This window comes from Patella vulgata, chromosome 5 (assembly GCF_932274485.2).
Source record: "Patella vulgata chromosome 5, xgPatVulg1.2, whole genome shotgun sequence".
NCBI lineage: Eukaryota > Metazoa > Mollusca > Gastropoda > Patellidae > Patella > Patella vulgata.
This window is the reverse complement of record NC_065883.2, coordinates 72,743,817-72,766,999: the sequence shown is the minus strand read 5'-3', so window position 1 is coordinate 72,766,999 and position 23,183 is coordinate 72,743,817. Positions and strand designations below refer to the sequence as shown.

General features: G+C 36.1%; 1 protein-coding gene across 1 annotated transcript in view; it reads right to left on the bottom strand.

The window, feature by feature from the left end:
- The window catches only part of LOC126822341 (B-cell lymphoma/leukemia 11A), a 78,930-nt gene that overhangs the window by 3,922 nt on the left and 51,825 nt on the right, over positions 1-23,183 (bottom strand). Inside the window, exon 2 of the mRNA XM_050551182.2 lies at positions 19,162-19,551. Within this exon, the coding sequence (XP_050407139.1) occupies positions 19,162-19,551 (390 nt within the window). The remainder of the gene's footprint in view (positions 1-19,161; positions 19,552-23,183) is intronic.

Sequence of the window (23,183 nt, the reverse complement as noted above, 5' to 3'; positions counted from 1 at the left end):
AACCAAATTTTTTTCTAACACAAAGAAAGAGAAATGTGAAATATGGGCGCTCGTTATGTCAGAGATTAAGTGATGTATAGTAAAAATCAGACAACAGACAGATAGATTCTCACAGCCGGTCTGCCAGACACATATTTTCTGTGGGGTATCAGTGGTTTTCAACAAAAGAGATAAAGTCTGGAAATAGCCTGTCTGAGATTTTTGGTACCTTGTTTTTTTTCACTGTAAGTCAGCGATGCCATAACATGGACCGTTAATCAAGTACCACTTTAGCGGCAATCTTTAGAGCAAAATGGTGATAATTTACATTCCAACACTTAATCTACTTCAACTGTATTATCTACAGACCATTACGGGTGTTATATAAGAAATGAGGCAACGCTGAAAACTTTTTCCTTACAAATATTCAGAAAAAAAGAATTGATAAAATTAACATTTATTCTGCAGTCAAATGGGTTATTGACCCAAACATCATATGCTTACGGCTAGCCCCCGGATCCATTCACTTTTTTTGAATTGTCTGTATGTTTGTGTTTTCCTGAGTATGATGTCCTGTCCGTGTATTTGTTTTTTGTGTAAATTTTGTGTGGTGCAGTCCTTCTACACTTACTATTTGAGAGAGAGAGAGAGAGAGAGAGAGAGATGGAGTTTAACGCCCACTCAACGCAGACTAGGTCATTTCGGGACTAACATGGTTTAATTTTATTTCATTAATTCGCTTGCATGTAGTGGGGTCTTTAGCAGTGGGAGGAAACCGGAGAAAACCAACAAGGTTTGACAGGTGACCCTACTTCTTGTCACGTACAACTGGGAAAACGAAACCCCACCAGTTGACTCAATGACAGGCCTTATGATAAAGCGCGCACATGCTAACCATTCGGCTATCCAACCCCCCAGCTCATGCTGTCTTTGAATGCTGTTTCTATTATCTGCAGAAATGAAATAAAATGAAATGGGGTTTAACGTCTTACTGTTCTGCTCCGACTGGGCTAATGAAGATAAGAATATGCCATACAGTGTGCTATGAGGGAAATTTTGCCCGGGCAGCGTCACTATGGCCTGCTCTTATATCGATTTTTGTCCCATCTGAACGACAAGGCAGCTGTCCTTGACAGGCCCTTCGTCTTGCACCACTGACAAGCGAAAACCATGTCGGGAAATTCCGATGAACTTTCTTGGCCAATGCATATATAATCTACAGAGTACAGACCATTTATACCAATGAAGAATTGACAGAATTAAATTCAATCGCATGGGTCACTGTCCTAAACATTTTTTGATGCTGTTTCTATGTGTGTGTGAAATAGCTTTATTTAACATCCCCTTCCATCGTAGACAATTACATGTTATATATACATAGTGAAGTTATCTTACTACAGAAAATTTAGACCAACATAAAAGAAGCTGTGAGGCAACGCTGAAAACTTTTCGTAATATAAGACACTAGAAGAATGCCGGCTTCGCTCGGGGGGGTCATAACCTCAAAACCGGAAGTGGTAGACTAACGCCACCTGGCCTATGTTACTCCCCGGTCCGAGCTACCCCTATACCCCAAATTTCAGACTCGGGGCAGACCTAGTGTAGCCGCCAACCCCAAACAGACAGACAGACAGACAAACGACAGTCACAAATATTAGTACAGATTTCAGAATAGAACTTATAAAATTAAGGTTTAATCTACAATGACTGGGTCACTGACCCAAACAGTTTCAATACTATCTTCAAATACTGAAAAAACCCTAGTAAGAATATTTCAGAAAAATAATCCCAATTTTAATAAATCGATAATAATGTGGTCCCATAGGTCACTGTATTGTTTTAATGTATTTCTGTTTTACAACGACAAATGCTTTCTTTGTTTTTTTTAAAACAATTTCCATTTTGTTTTAATAATATGTATGCTGCTCTTAATGGGTGTATTGATAAAATAAAACCTTATTTTATATATCACTGGTCAATTTGATATTAAAATCGTTAATTTAGGGATGGTCTGCTGTCCATCAATAACATCTAACGAGATTACACGATTAACTTGTTTTTTCTAGCAGAAAATGTGGGTTACGAGGTCCTGAGAATGTCCTTGAAACTGTCCAATAACCTCTCTTAATATTTGATATATCTAATACGAGTTACGCACAGAAATCAACTTCTAGTTTCATATATACATACAAAGAATGACCCAAATAATTCTCTACGATATAAGTAGTTAAATTTATTCAGTTGAATAGCCTTTAGCGTCTATTAAACCACAAGATGTATAGAAGCCAATAATTTGGACAGGTCACCTTTACAATTGCTTCGGGTCAGTTGGTTACACTCTAACAACCTCGCTAAGTCACCCAGAAAAAAACACAACCCACCAAATATCTACTTAAAGAAAAAAGGTTTTATATAATGATGGGAACATAGGCGAATAAACTAACTGATTTTGAGGGTAGAAGGGGCCTCAGGTTTAGAAGAGCACTAACTGAATTTGGGGGTGGAGGGTGCCTGAATTTCTTTATTTTTACCCGAATATATCATCAGGCAATCATTTACTCAAATTTACCAGAAAGTGACTTTCACCATTTTTTTTCGAAGGATATGAATAAGAGTCTCAAAGAAGACTCTTGTTTTAATTTGAGAGAGAGAGAGAGAGAGAGTCCAGGTCATTTCGGGACTAACATACGGTTCAATTTTTATTTCAATAATATGCTTGTGTGCAGGGGTCTTTAGCAGTTAGGAGAAAACCGGAAAACCTGAAAAGCACTGCGGTCATGAATCTGAAATCTAGAGATGAGATCACATGACCTGACATGTGCGGCCGATTTTATTTGCATGGAACAGTTAGCTGGCGTAAAAAAAAACAAAAACATGCATGACTTAACAGAAAATAAATAATTAATAGTAATGCTAGTTTACTCCTATTACAAATGGATTAAATTTTTTTTAAAACTGAAATTCAAAACCTTAATTGATACTGGATGATTGTGATCAGGGATTAGACCCCTAATTATATGATGTGGGAAACGGAGCTAAAGGAAAAATAAAGAGAACCAAAACCCATGATTTGGACTAAGGTCACCTTAAATCAACCCCTTCAGGTCAGTTGGTCTCGCTCTGACAGCTTCTCTGGTCACCCGTGAAAAACAAATATCTCCCTAAACTATTCAGCAGTGTTGATTTATTGTTGTGGTTTAAGCGGTAACATAAAACTAATAGTCAGTTTGGGGAGGACTTATCCTAAAATGACCTAACTATCTGTCATTTTAAAGCCCCCTCCTGTTCAACGAGTAATGAACTAATAAACAACAACCCTCGAGTCGTTCTGCGGGAGTATATAAATATATATATTACCCTGCAGATGGGAATATAATTTTGTATGGTATTCAAATTAACGAATATACAAGGTTGATTATACGTTAATATAATATAGTGGGGGGGGGGGGGGGCTTACTGAAGGTTAGTTTGTTGCAAACTAAAAAAGTTCTTTCATTAAATAAAGTTTTTAGTTATGATTTATTCCACATAAATTATACGCTATGTATCAGTGATATACTAGGATTTATTCAAATCTATCTATATTAAATAAGTCGATCCATTAAATAAAGTTTCTATTATTATTATTATTAAACTAGGGTTTATTCCACTATGCTTTATTCAAATCTATCTATATTAAATAAGTCGATCCATTAAATAAAGTTTCTATTATTATTAAACTAGGGTTTATTCCACTATGCTTTATTCAAATCTATCTATATTGAATAAGTCGATCCATTAAATAAAGTTTCTATTATTATTAAACTAGGGTTTATTCCACTATGATTTGTTCAAATTTATCTATATTAAATAAGTTCTTTCAATAAATAAAGTTTTTATTTTGATTATTAAACTGGGATTTATTCCACATAAATTATATGCTATGTATCTTAGATATACTATGCTTTATTCAAATGTATCTTTATTAAAAAAGTTCTTTTATTAAATAAAGTTTTTATTAAATAAAGTTTTTTTTATTATTATTAAATTAGGATTTATTCAACATAAATTATACGCTATGTATCAGAGATATACAATGATTTATTTAAATCTATGTATACTAATATTTGTGACTGTCGTTTGTTTGTCTGTTCAGGGTTGGAGGCTACACTAGGGGGCTGTAGCTCGGACTGGGAAGTAACATAAACCTGGTGGCAATGGACTACCACTTCCAGGAGTTACCAGCACAACCCTTTATATAATCACCCCCGCCACCACAAAAAAAAAAAAATCCCAAAAATATACATGAAAAAAACCCCAAACAAATTAATATGAATATTCAACCATTAGTGTGATTCAGGTCTGATAAATGATGACAAATTATTCCGGCTTGAGTAAATGTTTTTGTAATGTTTTTTTTATCCAATATAGAAGTTTCTCCTATAGTGAAGAGAGTTGTTCAAAAGGCATGGTATGCTTACTTTTTCTACAACATCTCATTCCACTTTTTATACTGAGGTGTTTACAAAGCTTTATTCTATTTTTGTGCATTTGCATTGAATAATCTATTACATTGCATATCTTTTTCATTACTTATCTTGGAGAGAGAGAGGGTAAGTCCACTGACACACACTAGATTATTGTGGCATTGAGAGAGAGAGAGAGAGAGAGAGAGAGAGAGGGGAGGGGTTAAGTCCACTGTCACAAACTAGGTTATTGTGGCATTTTGAGAGAGAGAGAGAGATATTCATATTCAATAATACATATTCAATAACAAGACTTCAGAATGCTTAGAAGCTTTTGTATACCAATGCGATGTTCACATAATTTTATTTCTTTTTTTGTGCATTTGCATTGTATAATCTTTTACATTACATATCCTTTACATTACATATCTTGGTAAATAGCGTAATGATAAACTATCCATACGCACAAGCAGATAATCACTAATCAGCCCCAACATTTTTTTCTTTTTCTCACACTAAAAAAATGTTGATTGGTCTGCAGTTACAGACAGGGTTATTTTGAATTGGAGCCAAGGACGCAATTTTTGCGGACAGGAGGTTATTCCTTCTGACAACTGCTGGCCTGATAAAACTTTGAGTGTTTGCACTGAACAAACTGGGCTGCACAGTCAAGTCTATATCCCTGGCCATTAAGTCTTCTTGGTAATGAATACTTTCCCCCCAATTTTTTTCCAGCCAAGTTATAAATAAACCACAGTAACATTTAAGAGTAGATGTAGGCCAAACGTCTAACCAGTTCATACATGTGTGGTCTGACTGGTTTTAGTGTTTGTAAATTATGATACTACCTGCCCAGTAGCCGAATTTCACAACCTTCACCAGACATAACAAAAAAAAACCTCACCAAAATAGAGAAAGAGAGAGAGGGGTCAATGTCCACTTAATACAAGTAGGTCATTTTGGGACTAACACATGGTTTAAATTTATTTCAATATTTGGCTTACGCGTAGGGGTATTTAGCTGTGAGAAGAAACCGGGACTACCCAAAAAAAACCTCACAGGCTGGGGATCGAAACCACGCCATTTGACTCAAGGACAGACCTTAGACCACTATTATAACCCCCCCCCCCACTCCCCCCCCCCCCCCCGTTTCAACAAAATAATGATAATCAAGCAAGTGAGATTTTTTTAAATTTTGCCACGTAATCGGAATAAAATACATACAGGTCAATTATTACTTATTAACATCTGAAAGTCGTGTTTTATTTTAAAAAGTATTGTTTCGTATTAATCGTAATAGAGCCTCTGGGTTTTTGTTTTTTTCCCAACCCCACTAAATCCTGGAGCCCCTGGCTTCAGCCTGGTCAGCACCCCTCTTTAATTCACCATTGCATAATGAGAGAAAGAGAAATGGGGTTTAACGTCCATAAACTTGGTCATTTCGGGACTAACATATGGTTCAATTTTATTTCAATAATTCGCTTGCGCGTAGGGGTTGCATAATGAGAGTATCCATTACTTTGGCTGGTTCCTAGTTCCGTCAGAGGGTTTTTATTATCTGGATGGTTTGTGTTTATTTACTGCAATCAAATTATGTTTTATTGGAGAGAGAGAAATGGGGTTTAACATCCACTCAACATGTTTTATTGTCCCTTAAGATTAACTATGTATCAGTATCTAATACATACAGCTGTTATAACAATATTCCTTTTATTTTAACTTCTACCATAATATATATGCTACGGCAATATTCAAAGGCTATAGAATCAAGATAAACCGAGTTAGCTGAGGAACAGAAAAGTCAGTTTAAAAGTTTTTTCCTGTTTTTTCTCTACAAGATATTTTGACATCTACTGCTGTAAAACTTCTCAAGCCATCATGGCCAGCTTTTAAAAAACAATAGCTATTGAATAACAAAATCTTTTCTGGTTGAAAATGCCGCTATGAGGGTCCAAGTAATCCCCCACGAGTACACAGTGCAAAGATTAAAGTTATGTGAACTGACCTACAAAAGGCAGAAGTGAAATTCTATCCTTCACCAGAGGGCGTTAGGTCACAGTTATGTCATATTGCACATCCTTACATGGCGTGCTGTGCCATCTGTATTACACCAGTTGGCTGGCCGGCCATCTCAGGCCATGTAATGTAAACATGCTAAAAGTTTTACAATACCGTTTTAAACTGGTATTGTGGCCATAACAATTTCATAAACCTTCCTTATTGAATCTAAATATTACAGCTACCAAATTAAAATTTCAACAAGGTTTTAAATGTGTTAGTCCTGAAATGACCTAGTTTGTGGTCGAGTGGATGTTAAAATCTCTCTCTCTCTCTTTAAATGAATGTGAATATTATGTTTCATAAGATAAATCATGGAAGACTATTGTATTACATTGTACTGATTATTACAGACTATAATATGGTCAAGGCTGCCGATTAATTTTGATAAGATAGTAAAAAGATTAAAATCTGAATTTTTATTGCTTATCACAGTTCTTGGGAATAAACAAATAAGTAGGCCACTGTGGCTCCAACAAAAAGGAGGAAATATATGCAGAAATCAAGAAATAATAACTTAAATCACTGATCGTCATCTTCTTTTTTCGGATATTTCATTTTTTACGATTTAATTACTGCGTTAAAACGTACTTAAATTTATTATGTAGCACTTAATTACAAAAAGAAACCAAAACTTACAGCGGTAGATAATAATTCTTGGTTGGATTCAATCAAAGTACAAAAAAGAAAGGACCATTATAGATTTTATCTAACACTTATAGGTGGCGCAGGGAGCCACGATGGCTAGGTGGTTAAGACGCTGGCTTGCTAGCCTGGTGGTCGGGTGTTCGATCCCTGCATTGGCCGAGAAAGTTCACCAGGATTTTCCGACGTTGTTTGACTTGTTTTCCCTTGTCAGTGGTGCAGAACGGAGGGCCTGACAAGGACAGCTGTCTAGTCCTTCGGATGAGACGAAAAACCGAGGTCCCATGTATACATTGGAATGCACGTAAAAGATCCCTTGGCAGATGGAATTCGATATAAGAGTAGGCGATAGTGCCGCTGCCCAGGCAAAATTTCCCTCATAGCACTGTATGGCGTATGCCCATCTTCATTAGCCCAGCATAGGAGCAGAACAGTAGGACGGTAAACCCCATTTCATTTTCATGTCTGCAGAGAATGTCGAAAATTGAGATATTTTCAATTCATGAAAGGATTTCGGCCATTTTTGTATTGATATTACATTGATTCCCGTCACAATACTGTTGTTCGTAAGGAATTCGCAATCCCTAAAATAATGATCAGCAGGATTTAATTAATTTTCAAAAAGCTTTTCGGAACACTCAAGGCCACTAACATTCATTTGAAGAGAGAGAGAGAGATGGGGTTTAACATCCACTCGACACAAACTAGGTCATTTCGGGACTAACACATGGTTTAATTTTATTTAAATAATTCGCTTGCACGTAGGGGTCTTTAGCAGTGAGAGGAAACCAGACATTCATTTGGAAATTTCACATAGCTAATAATCTTGAATCAATGTTCACATATTTTATTATATATATATATGTATCTACTTCAGACAAAATTATATCTCGACAACTCGTAAGAGGATTTGGCGAATATACAAAAAAAATTACCGAGTTAATAATAACTCTTGTATCGCTCATAACCTAGTTACGAGGATCGCTGACCTCATATATCATTCAGATCATTTGGTCAAACATCAAACTGACCAAATAGCCCTAGGGGGTTCTTATAATAGCCAGAATTAGTTCAAGTAGCACCAGTCACGCTATTTTGACCAATAAACACACCCAAACTTCTACATTAACATGAATAATTTAGATAGAGATCAAAGGAAAATATATTACCTTAATTTACTAGGCAAAATACCTATATTTTATATTTTATAATTTTTTGACCGATATATAGGCTCAGGGCCCGAGTTCACAAAACATTCTCCGACTTTAAGTTCCGAATTTATGCAAAATTATTCGTCTTATATTAACTAAAATATATCCCTTCATAAAACTTTTGTTTTAATGTATCAAATCCATAAATAAGAAACTATGTGCAAAGTTTTGTGTTTCTGGATCAAAGACATTTCTCATAAACAGTGATGGAAAGTTGAGTAAATTCTTAACTTAAGTCTATGAATGTTTTGTGAACTCAGCGCCAGATATTTTCTAGCACTTTATGATAAGAATCCTATAAACACCATATTTATGCAAATTCAAATTCAAAATTCTTAGTAGGCTAAATACCAATATATATTTTTTTTTGACTGATAAATCTATTTTGATATAAAAAAATCAGCCCAATATTTTCTTCACGGTTTTTGACCTAGCACTTTATGATAAGAATCCTTGAAACGCCATATTCATTTCAATTGAAAACAAAGATCTACCTGTAATTTGGATTTAATATTGTTTTTGGAAACCCTATTTACCTTTAGTAGCCCTATTGAGTCTTTAAATAACATAATTATATAAATTGTTTCTGAGAAAGCCTTTATTTGGTATAAATTGAACGATTCCAAACAAAATAAAATATTGCTGATGTACGAAAATATAGGACAATTAAAATGCTTAGGGAGTGAACGAAAGAGAAATGGGGTTTAACATCCACTCGACTAATGTGATTCAATTTTATTTCAATAATTCGCTTGCGTGTAGGGGTCTTTTAGCAGTGGGAGGAAAGCGGATGACCAAGAGAAAACCTATGAGATTGGAAAGGCGACCCTACTCATTGTCACATACAACCAGGGCATTTAAAAAAAATATGCTTACGACCTTTTGTATAAGAGAGAGAGAGAAATGGGGTTTAACGTCCACTCGACACAAACTACATCATTTCGGGACTAACATATGGTTTAATCTTATATCATTAATTCGCTTGCGCATAGGGGTCTTTAGCAGTGGGAGGAAACCACGCCAGTTGACTCAATGACAGACTTTATGATACAGCGCGCACACGCTAACCATTCGGCCATCCAACCTCCCAACTTCTGAATATGAATGTTATTGTAACTATATCTTTGTGTAGGTCTATCTATAATTATATTTGTATATTTGTCAGTTGCGACGTGGTTTCTGACCCTTGTCAGTGGTGCAGGACAGCTGTCTAGTCATTCAGATGGGACAAAAAACCAAGGTTTATGTACACATTGGCATGCACGTAAAAGATCCCTTGGCAGTTGGAATTCGATATAAGAGTAGGCCATAATGCTGCTGCCTGGGCAAAATTTCCCTCATAGCACACTGCATGGCATATGTCCGTCTTCATTAGCCCAGTCTGAGCAGGACAGGACGTTAAACCCCATTTCATTTAATAGCTTTTTTTTTTTATATTTGTCAGTTTATTTCCTATTCATAACCTTGAAAGATTTTTTTTCCCCAATAAAATATCTTCTTGTTCATTAGAAATATGGTGATCTATATTTTTTAATTAAAATAGAAAATGTGTTTAAAAATAGATCTTATTATAAGAACTCCTTAATTTAACTATTTTTATAGTGTATATTCTCTTTTAATTTGTTTTTTTAAAAACAAAACAGTTCATTTTTCTTATCACAATTTTAAATTCGAGCTGGCAAAAATAATTTATAAAGTTTATATCGGTTCGCATTTTATTTAAAAAAAAAAAACAGTTACATTTTCTTATCACAGGCAAAACTCATTTGTAAAATTTCAATTCTATTCTTAACTATAAATTAATTTTTTTCGTGATCATAATACTACTAATTCAATTTTAAATTTGAACACCTAAAACTGCACAGCACCATTTAAAAATATGCGGTTTTAGGCGGGCGTTGCACAAAACTGTTGTAAAACAAACAAGAGTATTAAAAACCCTGGTTGGGACAGGTAAACGATTTGTTTATTTTAGTACTAGCATGTCCTTCGTCTAGCGTAATAAGGTCACGGCATGTCACAATGATCTAACAGTGGCCATGTTACTTAGATAAGAGTATCTAAAGTAAACTTGGGGTCGTGGGGTCAAATATTTTAACTATCTCTCTCTGCTATATACAGGTCATTTAAAGTGACATTTTTAATTTCAATATACATTTTATTGATTTGTATCATTACTATTTGATTTATCATTTTAAACTGTTTTGAAAGATTTCAATTAAACATACATTATGCAAGAGCCAAATCTGTCTATTGCAGGTCTTTCTTTAGGACTGAAATGTTATATAAACTATTAATTAGACATTTATTAACTTATCAAAACCCTAATCAGAGAGAGGGAGAGAGAGTTTAACGTCCACTCGACACAAACTAGGTCATTTCGGGACTAACACATGGTTTAATCTTTTTATTTCAATAATTCGCTTGCGCGTAGGGATCTTTAGCAGTGGGAGGAAACCGGAGGACCCGGAGAAAACCCACGAGGTTGGACAGGCGACCCTACTCCTTGTCACGTACAACCGGGGAATCGAAACCCCGCCAGTTGACTCAATGACAGACCGTATGATACAGCACGCGCGTGCTAACCATCCACCCCCCCCCCCCCAAACCATAATCAACTCTCAATGTCATCTTATGTGTCCGATTTTCCCTGGATTTGAATCCGGTTTGCTGCTCAATGCTCATTGATGATTAAATCCAAAAATGGATAATTGAGACTATGTTTTAGTAATGATGACAGTGATCTGGACTATTGTGTAGGACAGCCGTCTAGTTTTTCAGATGGGACGAAAAACCAAGGTCCTGTGTATACATTGGCTTGCACGTCAAAGATCCATTGGCAGTTGGAATTCGATATAAGAGTAGGCCATAGTGACGCTGCCCGGGAAAAATTTCTCTCATAGCACACTATGCCGCATGCACGTCTTCATTAGCCCAGTCGGAGCAGAACAGTAGAACGTTAAACCCAATTTCATTTCATTTCATTTGTACTGTATATAAACTGTTCCTTTAAACATTTTTCAACCACTGCAGGTCATTTACGGATATATCACTTAAAAGTGACAAGTATTAGGTCACAAAGCAAATAAAAAATGTCTGTCTTCTTTCCAAAGTAATAAATAAGAATTGCACTGTATAATCTATTGGTGGGGACGTTACTTAAAACTTACCCAACCATCTTTATCTAAAAATAGTTGTCTCATTCTAGATGATTTTTTTTACTTTAGCAGTCCAGCAACTGAAGTGTCTTGCCATTGTATTTATCTCTAAGTCTTACAAAATCATATTTTAACAGTTTTACAGCTTGGATGAAAGATGTTTAATAGAGAGAAAAGGGGAAGTGGGGTTTAACTTCAAGTCGACATAAACTAAGCCATTTTAGGACTAACAAACAGCACAATTTTATTTCAATATGTTTCGTGGTGTTTTACTGTCTAAGACAACTTTAGTTAAGAAAAAGAAACTTTATTCAAGGTTATGTGCCGATATGAATAATAAGAACTATACAGGAAACAACCAAAGAGAGAGAGAGAGAGAGAGAGAGAGAGAGAGAGAGGGAGGGTTTAACTGGACAAAAACTAGGTCATTTTGGACTAACATATGGTTCGATTTTATTTGAACAATTCACTTGCGCGTCCGAGTCTTTAGCAGTGACAAGGAGTAGGGTCGCCTGTCCAACCTCGTGAGTTTTCTCTGGGTCCTCCGGTTTCCTCCCACTGCTAAAGACCTCTACGCGCTAGCGAATTATTGAAATAAAATTGAACCATGTGTTAGTCCCAAAATGATCTAGTTTGTGTTGAGTGGAGTTAAACCCCATATCTCTCTCTCTACAGAGTTAAAAGAAGCCTTTTGCGATACGGCTGTGAAACAGATTGTCTTACAGTCTGTGTGAATTTTTGGACAGTTTACGGTAGAACATTAATGAAAGTGTAGATGGTTTAAGAAGAGCAATGTGGCATCTATCTTCTGCTCTATGACCATGCTTTACCCTCCATGTGGTAAGCAAGTCACTTATAAACCTATTACATCATTCGAGTTTCAGCTCCGCGCTTACTAATTAACTTTAGTCTGGCACTTCACGTTACACCAGTGAGTGTTTTATATCAACCACCACAAACTGTGCAGCATTATACCCTCCTAAAATTTCGTGAAACCAGCGCGCACAAAAAAAAATAGCCATTGAAAACAAATTAAAGATGAGAAAAAAACGAAGAGATATTTTCACAACTGTTTTGCAAACATACTTCCATGATTTGACAGATGATATTATTAATAAGATAAATTCATTTTTAATTGCTTCTTTATCTCCAAACGTCCATTTAAACAAAATTATTTCCAGACGAAACAAAAAAACGTGTTTCGAGATACAAAGAGGAGGTATGCTCTATTGGTGAAAAATATAATTTCTTTTGTTAGATTTGGCTATAACTTTATATACAACTTAGGGACTCGTAACAGGTTCAATTTCTTTTAAAGAAACAAATGAATTTTCTTTAAATATTTAACAGTTTAATAAAGAGTTGGTCATTCTTGCTATAATAATTCAAAAATAGATGATAAAAAAAAAGAAAATATTGAAAATTTCATTCAAATTACTTCATTCTCAGCCAAGTTATCATTGTTTGTTGTTTTGACAAGATGTGTGTACAGTGGTAACCAGGGCACAGGTATGAACGGGACTTAGCCTCGCTTTCCCATTTTTAAATTAAATTTTTCAATGGTGAAATGTTTTAATCTAGTTAAAATCTTGAGTATCCGATGCCATCGAGAGTCGATTATGGTCTTGTTTTGTTAATAAATGTCTAATTAATAGTTTATATAACATTTCAGGCCTAAAGAAAGACCTGCAATAGGCAGATTTAGCTCTTGCATAGTGTATGCTTAAGTTAAGATGTCTGAAATTTTTTCTTTCCTTTGAAATTATTTCTAATAACAAAAAAACAGAAATGGCCATTAGTGGTTGGTGTATGTTCTTTTATTAGTTCAGTCGGAGCAGAACAGTAGAATGTTAAACCCCGTTTTATTTCATTTGTGTGTAGTTTTGTTACATTCATTTCCATAGCAAGCTTTCCGGTCCGAAGTGGGAATTATCATTCGTGGAGATGCTGAAATGCTTCCAACAGAAGAGCAAAAATGCATTACAGAAGAAATGGAATATTTTCTATGGAATAAAATTACTGCTTACTTAGGAGCAACGTTGCTTGATATCGAAACATGGCTCAGTAATTGTATTTCGTAGAATTGTGACCTGTATATTCCAGTTCAATTACTAAATGCCATTGAAACAATTTACATATAGAAGAAATTGAGAGTCACATTTCATCATTGTATATAGAAGAAGAAGAAGAAGAAGAAACTTTATTGTATAAAAAAAACCTTACAAGGTTATGTGCATATACAAATAAAAATAATAGAAATATACATGAAACAAACAAAGGATACATACATGGACATAATTATACAAAGATACACAATTTTACAAAGACATGAACGAATTGTATACAAAGGCTCCTAAACATGGCTCTCCCAATATAGATTGCTATGTCGATAGATAGAGAAGAGGAGACAGGAAATATTTGAAACAGGAGGAAGACAGACAGAATTTTTAGTCATATGGTTGCCGTGTAACCTGACGCAACTCTCAGAGCATCTTGGGTGAAAGTTACAGACCAAAAGAAAGTTCTCATCATGCTCTATATTCAACCGACCCTAAATTGTTAACATGTGGTCTGGTCTTAAACGAACTATGACATCCACTTCACTTATTTCCACCACAGCGTTGACAACTGGACCGATTCAAATTTTCTTACAGGGGTCTTAACTTAGTCTTTTCACAGAAGATGTTAATAAGAAAGAAACTGTAATGTCATGAAGGATAGAGACATTTTATACCAATTGTGGTTCGTGGCCAGCCAGGGGAAAAATGTCTGCCGGCCAGCTGTATGTGTTTTCAATAAGCAGGTGTAGGGGACGCATTCAATGAGCAGAAAATATATTCGACTTTATCTTTCACATTTCATTGGCTGACTTAAAGAAAAAAATATCAAGAGTGTGCAAGAAGACTGGCCTGCAGTCGGGTGACAAAAGTACAACTTTCTGTGACCCAGCCATCCCCCTTGTTTGGCTGCAAGAAAGGGGCAATCAAGCATTGCCAAGACCTGCCTTCTTTCTTACACGATAACTAAGCTCAGTGGACAAAGAACTCACGACTAATAAAACGATCTTCAACAAGCTCAACTCAAATTAAAGTCTATTCAAAAACGTCTTTTGTAATCGGCCTGACGCAAAACATTTAGAAAACCCACACTAATTCTGGTACAAATTCACGACAAGATAAATCATTCTCTGTCCGTCTGCCAAATACTCTGGATATAGAACCCTTAAACCCTTTCTTTTATTTAAATTCCAACTATTTAACTTTAAACCACAGATTAGGCATAAGCTTACTTTTCAAGACTCGTTTGAATAGTACAAAGAATTCAAACTTAAAAACTTGTGTAGGGGATAAAAATATTTTTGAAAAAAAAAAAAAGAATATTTGACAAGAAAGATTCTCATAAAATATTTGCTAAAATTTTGACATCTTCTCAACAATGTGTATTAATATTCATATGAATTTTTCATTATTTCTAATACCAAAATAATGCGAATGATTTATTTTATTGAGCATCAAACATTCCACACGATTCATGGTGATTTCCTATGTATACAAATCTATAACTAACAATATTTCCATGCTGTGCACTTCACAAATAAATGAAAACTGATGTATAACTTATTTTTGATCCTTTCCCATACAAAGAGAGAGAGAGATGGGGTTTAACATCCACTTGACACAAACTAGGTCATTTCGGGACTAACATATGGTTTAATTTTATTTCAATAATTCGCTTGCGCGTAGGGGTCTTTAGCAGTGGGAGGAAATCCATGCGGTTGAACAAACGACGCTAACCATCCGGCTATCCACTTCCCCCCCCCCCTCCAATACAAAGCAGTTAAGTTTAGAAATATGCTGGATGGTATATCGGTAAGGCCATGATATTGTTTTGAACTTTATATGACAAGAGAAATGAGGTTTAACATCCTCACGACACAAGCTAGGTAAGTTTGGGACTAACATATGGTTCAAATTTATTCCAATAATTTACTTTACATGTGTGGGAGGAAAGCAGAGAACCTGGACAAAACCTTCCAGGTTTGACAGGCGACCCTACTCCCCATTTTAAAAGGACAACCCATGTTGAAACATGTCGATGCAGACAGATCATGACCATAAAACAAGAATAAACAGTTTAATATCAAATTATGATGAATGGTGATATCCATCTTCTGTACACAACTATCAATCACACAATATGTCCTTGCGCAAAAAAAAACAACCCCAAAAAACTAGAGAAAAACATTCAATCCGTCATTATTTGAGACAGTATATGCATGCCTTACATAAAGTTTTGCGGACTTGAAGTTCGCTTACATTTACAACTTTGCTAAAATAAATCCGCCCCCCAAAATGCCGATGAGGTGACATTTGGTCATAATTTATGACATTTGGATTGTTTCAAGCCACAGTCTTCTTTTGTAATTTTTTTTTTTTAGTATTCCTTTGTAATTTTTTTTTTTTAGTATTCCTTTGTAATTTTTATTTTATCCAACATTTTATTATTGTGTCACGATCAGTCGTATGAATTTAAAGAGTTAATTGGCTGGGGATGTGTATTTTGTGCAGGACATTAACAACATATACCTGCAAGGCCAGTTCATGTCAGTCATAGATTGATACAGGAAGTTATATATATACCTTAAATATACTTTAATATATAAATCTATTTTATTGTCTGTCAACTTAAAATATTACAAGTGCTTTGGGACAGAATTCACCAAAAATATGACATATTTTTCATTTAAATTTGCTGAGAGAGAGAGAGAGAGAGAGAGATGGGGTTTAACCTCCACTGAACACAAACTAGATCATTTCAGGACTAAAACATGTCAGATAAGGCCCTATGCTTCCCATGTCAGTTAAGGCTCAATGCTTTCCACGCCAGATAAAGCCCAATGCTTCCCATGTCAGATAAAGTCCAATGCTTCCCATGTCAGATAAGGACCAATGACGACCACTCTGATCTAACCAGGAATTTCATCAGTTATTTTAAATCAAGTATACTTAGAAATAAACATAGGGATTGGTATGAAAATTGTCCAATGTTCCCTCGTGTTCTTACATGTAAGATAAGAACCAATGACAACATGTAACAGGTAATACAAGGACCAATGACAACATGTAACAGGTAATACAAGGACCAATGACAACATGTAACAGATAAGATAAGGACCAATGACAACATGTAACAGGTAAGATAAGGACCAATGACAACATGTAACAGGTAAGATAAGGACCAATGACAACATGTAACAGATAAGATAAGGACCAATGACAACATGTAACAAGTAAGACAAGGACCAATGACAACATGTAACAGGTAAGATAAGGACCAATGACAACATGTAACAGGTAAGATAAGGACCAATGACAACATGTAACAAGTAAGACCAGGACCAATGACAACATGTAACAGGTAAGATAAGGACCAATGACAACATGTAACAAGTAAGATAAGGACCAATGACAACATGTAACAGGTAAGATAAGGACCAATGACAACATTTAAAAGGTAAGATAAGGACCAATGACAACCATATTTCATATAACATTTCTGTCAAAACATGTAAAGGACCAGTCACGTTAAATCAAGAATACTTAGAAATAAAAAAATCCTTTCCACACCTGTTTTATTAAGAAGCAAGACACCATTAAAATGTGATATTAGTTTTTTAATGTACAGGTGAAATTTATACAGGTATAACCTTTTATTACCTATAACAACAGGTAACTTAATCAGGTCTAACTAGCCATAATTCACACCTGGCTGTTGTATTCAACATAATAGATATGAAATTATTTAATTCATAACCATATAATGGCAACTATTTCCATCAATATCATTATATCAAATAGCCAAATGTCCAGGGCAGAAATGTACGACGTAGGACGTTAAACTGCACAAAATCATGAAATTAAATAGCCAGGTTCTAGACGTCAAGTCTATCTTCATGGGGGTCACGGTGGCTAAGTGGGTAAGACCCTGGTCGCTAGCCTGGAGGTCGGGTGTTCGATCCCTGCATTGGCCGAGACAGTTCATCCAGATTTTCTGGTGTGATTCCCCCTTGTCAGTGATGCAGGACGAAGGGCCTGACAAGGGCAGCTGTCTAGTCGTTCGGATGGTATGAAAAACCGTGGTCCCGTGTATACATTGGCGTGCACGTAAAAGATCCCTTGACAGTTGGAATTCGATATAAGAGTGCCGCTATCAGGGCAAAATTTCCCCCATAGCACACTGTCTGGCGTATGCCCGTCTTCATTAGCCCAGCTCGGAGAAGAACAGTAGGACGTTAAAACTCCATTTCATTTCTGTCTTCATTAGCCCAGTCATTGCAGAAACCCCACAATATCGTGAAATTAAATAGCCAAGTTCTGGACGTCTAGATTCCGTTTTCATTAGCTTGGTCGTTGCAGAAACGGAAGACTATAAACTCCACAATATCAGGAAATTAAATAGTAAAGTTCTAGACATCAAGTTAGTCTTTATTAGTCCAGTCATTGCAGAAATGTAGGATGATAAACCCCATTTCAGTTGTAGATGTTGTGTTTTGATAACTTGACCAGCGAGACCACCATCTGTACAGACCAACCTAACCTAGCTTGGTATATTGATATAAAAAGGTCACTTCTGTGTAAACAGTGAATAAGGTATATGCTAGTATATATTGATAGTAACTGGACACTGTCCAATATCTTTCTTATTTTAGCTTTGAGTGTGGGTGGGATGGGGAGAGAGAGAGAGGGAGAGAGAGATAGGGTTTAACCTCCACTCGACACAAACTAGGTCATTTCGGGATTAACGTGGTTTAATTTTATTTGAATAAACAGCATGCACGTGCTTATCATTCGGCCATCCAACCCCCTCAAAACCAAACAACAACAATATAACCTCAGTATCTTTACACCCTAACCAGTAATGTTATGTAGGTTTTTTACATCCAACAACTATTTTTATTTCATGTTCTGGTCACTTTACTTTTTCATCTGACCCACTGACTTACATTTCAACAAAATCAGGTAGAACATGAGTGAACAGGTAAATGTTTGGTATATTGATTGACATTACATCGCAGATGAGAAAAAGATATAGAATTTTAATCAAAGCAATGAAACATATAATATTTTCTTTCTGTGATACCATTTCTCACCTGTCTAAAAACTTTCACGTAGGACATATTTTCTGGTTGAATGGGATGGGGTTTAAAGTCCAATGAACACAAACTTGCGAATAAGGGTCGTTTAATAGTGGTAGGAAACCAGAGGACCCGGAGAAAACCCACGAGGTATGGAAGGTGACACCACTGCTTGTACAACAGGCATGGGATTGAAACCACGCTACTTGATTTAATGGCAGAACTTATGATCTAAAGTGCACACAATGCTTTGGAGGGAGAGAGAAATGAGGTTTAATGTCCACTCGACACAAACTAGGTCATTTAGAGACTAACACATGGTTCAATTTTATATCAGTAATTTGCTTGCCTGCAGGGTTCTTTAGCAGTTGGAGGAAACCAGAGGACCCAGTGAAAATCCACAAGGTTGGACAGGCAACCCTACACCTTGTCACATACAAGCGGGGATTCGAAACCACACCACCTGACTCAATGCCAGACCTTAGGACCTTACATTAGATGGACAAAATGTAACGAAAGTATAAACTAACCTGTTAACGATGTGTTTGTTTCAGCGTCCACCTGTTTAGGTTTCAGCGGAATTCGTTCCTTGAAATTCTCTTCTGTTTTTTCGTCATCTTCTATATTTTCTTCTTCCAACGCGTTAATCTCTTTTGTAGTTGGTTTGGACGGCAGTGGAGAGGGTGTGTCCAGGGCTTCTTTCCGATTAATCGGGGCCGAAATGCTCTGCTGTTTCGAAGCAATTCGGGCCAACAACATCTCCGGTTCTGCCCCTTCATCGTCGAATTCAGCGTCGTCCAATGCATCGATGTTTTCTTTGTTGCATCTATGGACTTTGTGCCGTATAAATTTTAGGATGTCATGCAGGGGAAATGTAGTTTGGCAGTCTCCACAGACCAATAAATCTTTGTCCTCTTCCACTGAAAAATATAAACAAAAGAAAAAATCAAAATTCATGTAAAACATAGACCAATAAATCGTTGTCCTCTTCCACTAGAAAAATACAAACAAAAGAAAAAAAATCAAAATTCCTGAAGAACATCTTTGGTCTACTTCTAAAAAAAAACCCAAAAAAACCAAAGAAAAAAAATCAAAATTCCTGAAAACTTAAACTAAGATAAAATCGAAATTTTAAGAAATACTGCAATTCGATTGGCTGACCAGTAAAATCAATTTGCATCTATCCAATTTGCATATTGGTCAGCCAATCGAATTGCATTATTTCTTCAAATTTAGATTCTATCTTAGTTTAAGTTTTCGTGAATAAGGGCCCTGATATAATTTCTCAAGACTAAATTTGGGAAAGGCCCTTGGGTGTAATAAACTGCTGCAACTCTCTTCCTCCATTTTTTTTCAATAATTGTCTCGCGCGTAGGTGTCTTTAGCAGTGGGAGGAAACCGGAGGGCCCGGACAAAACCCAAGAGGCTGGATAGACAACCCTACTCCTTGTCACGTATACAACCGGGGAATCGAAACCATGCTAGTTGACTAAATGACAGGCCTTATGATAAATGCTAACCATTCACCATCCACCCCCACCCCCTCCTAGAAAGAAAGAGAGAGAGAGAGAGAGCAAGAGTTTAACATCCACTCGACACAAACTAGGCTATTTCGTGACTAACATATTATGATAAAATCTTTATTGCAAGAATCTTTTAGTAGTGGGAGGAAACAAGAGAAGAGCCACCTTACTCTTTTTCACAAACACACAGACCTTATGATCTAAAGTGCACTCATTTGACCACTTGGCCACCCACCTACAAGTTGCAGTTCAATTTAAAACAGCCTATTACGATTAATCTATAAATCCAAGCAGAAGTTTAAGGAGGAAGGCCACAGGGGTTTTAACATAGTTTTTCATGTAAGTGGTCGTGACTATACGAAAGAAACTTAAGACCAAAATATATCTATTGTATACTCTGGCATAATACAACTAAAAAAATAAATTCCTCTAAGAAAACAAAAACAAAAAATTTGCAAATAACAAGAATCAGAATAGGGATATTTTGTTTTAATCGAACAAAAAATTTACTTTAAACCTAACAATTTTCTTTCTTGAGCATGTAAATAATAGCATGTTTTTAAGGCATCCTGCAAAATAAATCGAGATCTGTTTTTCTTAATATGATAGTGTGGCCTACAGATCAAATAAAAACTTCCATCTGTTCTGAATTTGAAATTGGATGTTTTGAATTTGACAGAAGACGATGCCCTTGCAAGTGTGCCACAGATAAGTTGGATCTGTTCGGTTGTAAATTTTAATTTTTTTTGTTTTTTAAATTACTGAAATTATATTGTTTGTTTCAATGACAATGTAATGCACTATTTTTTGTGTTAGATATCTTCTTCCTTTACACGACATTTATAAAGAAATTACTCTTCGAAATTACCCTCATTTTAATGGAGGACACTGCTACCCCACTACTGCCTCCTGGGTATGACAGAACAATCTTTATTTAAAGGCACTTCATGTACATAATTATAAAAACATGAGTTTCTATGAACTTTACAAATGAATGGGAGAGAGAGAGAAATGGGGTTTAACGTCCACTCGACTAGACTAGGTCATTTCGGGACTAACATACCATATGGTTTAATTTTAGTTCAATAATTTGCTTGCGCGTAGGGGTCTTTAGCAGTGGGAGGAAACCGGAGGACCCGGAGAAAACCCACGAGGTGGGACAGGCAACCCTACTCCTTGTCACGTATAACCGGGGAATCGAAACCATGCCAGTTGACTCAATGACAGGCCTTATGATACATTCGGCCACCCACCCCTTACAAAATAATGGAATGGGAAGTGTTATCAGATTGTCCAGAAAGTCAGCATACTCAGTTGTATGAAACACTGGATAATCAGATCAATGACAGGCCTTATGATACATTCGGCCCCCCCCCCCCCTTACAAAATAATGGGATGGGAAGTGTTATCAGATTGTCCAGAAAGTCAGCATACTCAGTTGTATGAAACACTGGATAATCAGATCAATGACTTCCGAAGTCACAGTTACCTAGTACATATATGTATCAATCTCCAAGCAGAGTCACCATTGTAGGCCTTAAAGCAGTGATTTTAGTTGTTCCGATCAAAATATCAGGCACTACTGTTATCGAACTAGCAACCAACATTATGAACTTTGTGTACGAATATGTATGTTGATCAAAATTGATACAAGACAAATCTGTGCTATATAAAATGACAGCAGACCATTAATTATTCCTGACAATGTCTGTGACAGGTGCTTAATTTCCAGGATTGTAAAATAATTCCAGGGGGGGATCAACAATGGTGAATCAGATTACAGAGAGAGAGAGAGAGAGAGAGAGGGAGAGATGAGAGAGAGAGAGAGAGAGAGGTGTCAGATTACAGAGAGAGTTGAGAGGGGTGTCAGATTACAGAGAGAGTGAGAGAAAGAGAGAGAGAGAGGGGGGTCAGATTACAGAGAGAGAGAGAGAGGAGGGAGAAAGAGTGAGAGAGATCAGATTACAGAGAGAGAGAGAGAGAGAGGAGGGAGAAAGAGAGAGAGAGAGAGAGATCAGATTACAGAGAGAGAGAGAATTAAGAGTCCACTCAACACAAACTAAGTTATTTTGGGACAACATTGTACCAAACACCTAAACCAATGATTAACACAACAGGTAGACAGTGATAATTATTACATGTATATCAGAAGTTAAATATAAAAAATTTAATCCCCGTTAGTAGAGTTGAGATCAATATGACAAATGACCACGTGGGATCAAGTTCGGATGATCGCTTGATCTTCATTTACTAGTGTTAGTTCAATATGTACGATCAAGTTGCAACGATCACTAGTTTTACAGTACTACGCCAAGTCGCTTGATCTACAGTACAGTTTTAATTGTGCCGATCATCGTTAGTTCTACAGTAGTTTAATAGCCCCATGTATGATCAAGTTGCAACGATCACTAGTTTTACAGTACTACGCCAAGTTGCTTGATCTACATTACAGTTTTAATTGTGCCGATCATCGTTAGTTCTATAGTAATTCAATAGCACCATGTAGGATCACTTGTTCTACGGTACTACGCCGAGTGACTAGACAATTCATTATAAATATACATATATTGTACGTCAATAAACATGTCTGGATATCGATCACATGACATTATATAGAGCCTACCTTTGTTACTGGTCATTATACCTACACACAACACATGTGTCAGGCCAATAAAAATAATAGCAGAGTTTAGGGTTACATTATATACTTTTGCTATCGGTCATGATTTCTACACACAACATGTGCGTCAGGCCAAAAAAAATAGTACCTGGTTTGACAGTTAATGGCCCCAAAAAATAAGGAGTTTGAGTTGATTACCAGTATGGTCTTTTCATGTTAATTAATGTCTAATTAATAATTTAGATAACATTTCAGGCCTAAAGAAAGTCCTGCAATATACAGATTTAGCTCTTAAATAATGCGTGTTTAAATGTCCGATACCCAATCAAGGCTATTATACCTTTCCCCTACTCATCATTGGGTTTACAGATTTAACAGGGCAGTCGGAAAGAGAGAGAGAGAGAGAGAA